Raw genomic sequence first — 3,965 nt, 5'->3', positions numbered from 1 at the left:
GAGGCTGAGGTGGGCGGATCACCTGAGGTCAGGAGTTTGAGACCAGCCTGGCCAACATGGCAAAACCCCCTCTCTACTAAAAAAATACAAAAATTAGCTAGATGTGGTGGCATGTGCCTGTAGTCCCAGCTACTTGGGAGGCCAAGGCAGGAGAATCCCATAAACCCAGGAGGCAGAGGTTGCAGTGAGATAAGACCATGCCACTGCATTCCAGCCTGGGTGACAAAGTAAGACTCTGTCTCCAAAACAAAACAAAACACAAACCACAAAAAACAAAACAACAACAACAAAAAAAGAAAGAAAACATCATGCTGAGTGAGAAGAAGTCACACACAAAAGGTCATAGAGTATATGATTCCATTTATATGAAAAGCCCAGAATAGACGAACCCATGAAGACAGAAAGTTTCGTGGTTGCCTGGGGTGGGGACCCACCGTCGCGGGGGAAGGGAGAAGTGGGGAATGATTGCTGCTGGGTGCAAGATTTCTTTTTGGGGTGATTAAAACATTTTGGAACCAGAGAGAAGTGGTGGTTGCACAACCTTGTGAGTGTACTGTCAGTGAATTATTCACTTACCATGGTTAATTTTATGTGAATTTCATCTCAATAAAAAGAAAAATCAGCCAGGTGTAGTGGCTCACACCTGTAATCCCAACACTTTGGAAGATCAAGGCGGGAAGATCGCTTGAGCTCAGGAGTTTGTGACTAGCCTGGGAAATATAGTGAAATCTCATCTCTAGTTTATTTATTTATTTTTTAAAAGAAAGGGGCCAGGCCAGGCACGGTGGCTCATGCCTGTAATCCCAGTACTTTGGGAGACCAAGGCAGGCAGATCACTTGAGGTCAGGAGTTCGAGACCAGCCTGGCCAACATGGTGAAACCCTGCCTCTACTAAAAATACAAAAAGTAGCTGGGTGTGGTGGCGGGTGCCTGTAATCTCAACTACTCGGGTGGCTGAGGCAGGAGAATCACTTGAACCCAGGAGGCAGAGGTTGCAGTGAGCCGAAAATCGCACCACTGCACTCCAGCCTGGGTGACAGAGTAAGACTTTGTCTCAAAAGAAAAAAAAAGAAAGAGAGAGAGAGAGAAATCATGTTAATGTTACACTCTATTTCATAATACATGTTTGCTTTAACATAAACATTAAGTTTTTACCAACCTAGGAAAGTTGCCCATCTGTGGCTTTGCATCTCTGACCACAGCTCCTTTTCTGCCCAGCACAGCAGGCTCTGCAGAGTGGTGGGGGAGGTGGGTGCCCCAGATGTAGGCTTAGAAATCATGAAGGTGGCCAGTTGCCCAGAGACTCACGCTGACCCATGCTGGGCAGAGAGGTGCCCTGCAGAGGCCTCCCCTGAGAGCCAGACCCCAGAGCTTGGTGAGAACCGGCCTTGGAACCCACAGAGCATTCAGGAGCTCAGGGCGGCAGCCGATTCTCTGGGAGCCGCGGTGCTGGAACTCACCCAGGGAAAATTATTTTCCTGGGGTCTAAATTTAGTCCAGGGAGCTTGGACAGGAATTATGTCATTCCCTGAACTCACATAGCAGTAAACAAGTTCAAAGCAAGGTCAACAGCTGGTGGCCAACCTGCCCCGTCCCGACAGAGAGCACGCACCCACCTGGGAAGGCCACACGGGTCTGTCCTTGTGTCCTTCCCATGGGCAGCTCGGGCAGTGGGCAGGTGGAGCCTGGCTGAGCAGTGCAGGGCAGCCGTGCAGGCCCGGGGGGCCTAGGGTGGCCAGAGAGGGCCCTGGTGTGGCTCCCACCTGGGTCCCACCAATTTAGCATCTGGTGGTGGTAGCGAGAAAGTAGCAACTAACTGGACACACTAACTCACAAGAGAATTCCTGCTGCGGAGCTCAAATCTGGCTTCTAGAGCAAAGGAGACACACACTCCAACATGGGAGAAACAAGGCCATGGCCAGAAAAAACCAGGATGGGAAAGGAGAAGGAACACAGCTGCAGATGAAGCCCACGTCGGTCCTTGGGACCCCCGCAATCACTCCCTCAACAGAAGCGCGGACAAGGCAACCCCGCAGCTACCAGACCCTCCTCCTAAGCCCCAGCTCCGGGCTGAGCACTTTGCTGGCGTTCTCGCCCTCTTCACTCCCGGCGAGGGAGGCGGCTCCTGCTCATCCCATTTTATTTTATTTTGAGACAGGGTCTCGCTCTGTCGCCCATGCTGGAATGAGCACCACCATGGCTCACTGCAGCCTCCACCTCCCAGGCTCAAGTGATACTCCCATCTCAGCCTCCCGAGCGGCTGGTTGTCCCATTTTACAAACAAGGAAGTAGGAGGGTGTGTGGGGGTGATGTTGCCTGCCCAAGGCCGTACAGCTGGTGAGTGTCCACCTGGATGTGACCACAGCCCCCATCTCCCCCAGCGCTATGGCAAAGCCGCTAGGGCACTGGCTCTCAGCAGGGGTGACTCCCCCCACCCCGGGGACATTGGTTAACAACTGGAAACATTTTGGCGGAGGCCAGGGAGGCTGCTCAATGTCCCACAATGCACAGGATGGCCCCCCACGTAAAGACGGATCCGAGACTGGACGCGGTGGCTCACGCCTGTAATTCCAACACTTCGGGAGGCTGAGGTGGGCGGATCACCTGGGGTCAGGAGTTTGAGACCAGCCTGGGCAACATGGTAAAACCCTGTCTCCGCTAAAAATACAAAAATTAGCCAGGTGTGATGGCAAACACACGCCTATAGTCCCAGCTACTCAGAAGGCTGAGACAGGAGAATCGCTTGAACCTGGGAGGCGGAGGTTGCAGTGAGCCCTGCAGACTGCGTCACTGCACTCCAGCCTGGGTGACAGAGCAAGACTCCGTCTCAAAAAAAAAAAAAAAAAGAAAAAACAAGAATGATTTGGCCCCAAATGCCAGGGTTGCCAAGCCTGAGAGCCCCTGCACTAGTGGCATCATTCTACCCACGACTTCTTGGGAGGAAAGCCAGGCAGAACCTGTGACATTCTGGACATTCTGAGTGCACGCAGCCTCTGCCTAAACGGTTCCACTTCCAGGGACGTAGCCTGCAGAGCCACCTGCACCTGGGCAAAGATGCAGAGAGATGAGGGTACCAGACTCCCCGCAGGACTGCATGTGCAAAACCAAAGACGGGGACACCTAAGTGACCATCACTAAGGGATTATTCAAATAAATTATGGCACGGTCACAGACTTGACAGGAACCATTATAGTTGATACGGAGAATGGCATGAACCTGCAATCTCTGCCTTCTGGGTTCAAGCTATTCTCCTGTCTCAGCCTCCCAAGAAACTGGGATTACAAGTGAGCACCACCACGCCGGGCTATGTTTTGTATTTTTAGTAGAAACGGGGTTTCACCATGTTGGCCGGGCTGGTCTCAAACTCCCGACCTCAGGTGATCCACCCACCTCAGCCTCCCAAAGCGCTGGGAACACAAGCGTGAGCCACCGTGCCCCGCTGCCAGCATATTTGAAGAGCCAGTTGCTCACCCCATTGAGTGAGGGAGGCTTCCAAATTCCTGTTATTTCCAGCTTTCCTTCCCAACACTCCCTATTTTAAGCTCTGTGGTCTTGCCACACCACAGTTTCTTACTTTCTTCTTCTTCTTCTTCTTTTTTTTTTTTTTTTTAAGACCGGGTCGTGCTCTGTCATCCAGGCTGGAGTGCAGTGGGACAATCATGCTCACTGCAACCTCCACCTCCTGGGCTCAAGCAATCCTCCCACCTTAGCATTCTGAGCAGCTGGGACTATAGGCGCATGCCCCCACACCCCACTAATTTTTGTGTGTATATATATATGTGTGTGTGTGTGTGTATATATATATATATTAATTAGACGTTTCACTCTTGTTGCCCAGGCTGGAGTGCAGTGGCGTGATCTTGGCTCACTGCAACCTCCACCTCCTGGGTTCAAGCAATTCTCCTGCCTCAGCCTCCCGAGTAGCTGGGATTATAGGCACGCACCACCATGCCTGGCTAATTTGT

General features: G+C 51.9%; 1 protein-coding gene across 1 annotated transcript in view; it reads right to left on the bottom strand.

Annotated features, from left to right (window-relative positions):
- BCL7A (B-cell CLL/lymphoma 7A) overlaps positions 1 to 3,965 on the bottom strand; it is a 33,717-nt gene that overhangs the window by 10,780 nt on the left and 18,972 nt on the right. The window contains exon 6 of the mRNA XM_011964556.1: positions 1,617 to 1,763. Within this exon, the coding sequence (XP_011819946.1) occupies positions 1,617 to 1,763 (147 nt within the window). The remainder of the gene's footprint in view (positions 1 to 1,616; positions 1,764 to 3,965) is intronic.

The sequence above is a fragment of the Mandrillus leucophaeus genome, unplaced genomic scaffold (assembly GCF_000951045.1).
Source record: "Mandrillus leucophaeus isolate KB7577 unplaced genomic scaffold, Mleu.le_1.0 Scaffold7, whole genome shotgun sequence".
NCBI classification, from domain to species: domain Eukaryota; kingdom Metazoa; phylum Chordata; class Mammalia; order Primates; family Cercopithecidae; genus Mandrillus; species Mandrillus leucophaeus.
Note: the sequence above shows the minus strand (reverse complement) of the source record. Positions and strands in the feature narration are given on the sequence as shown.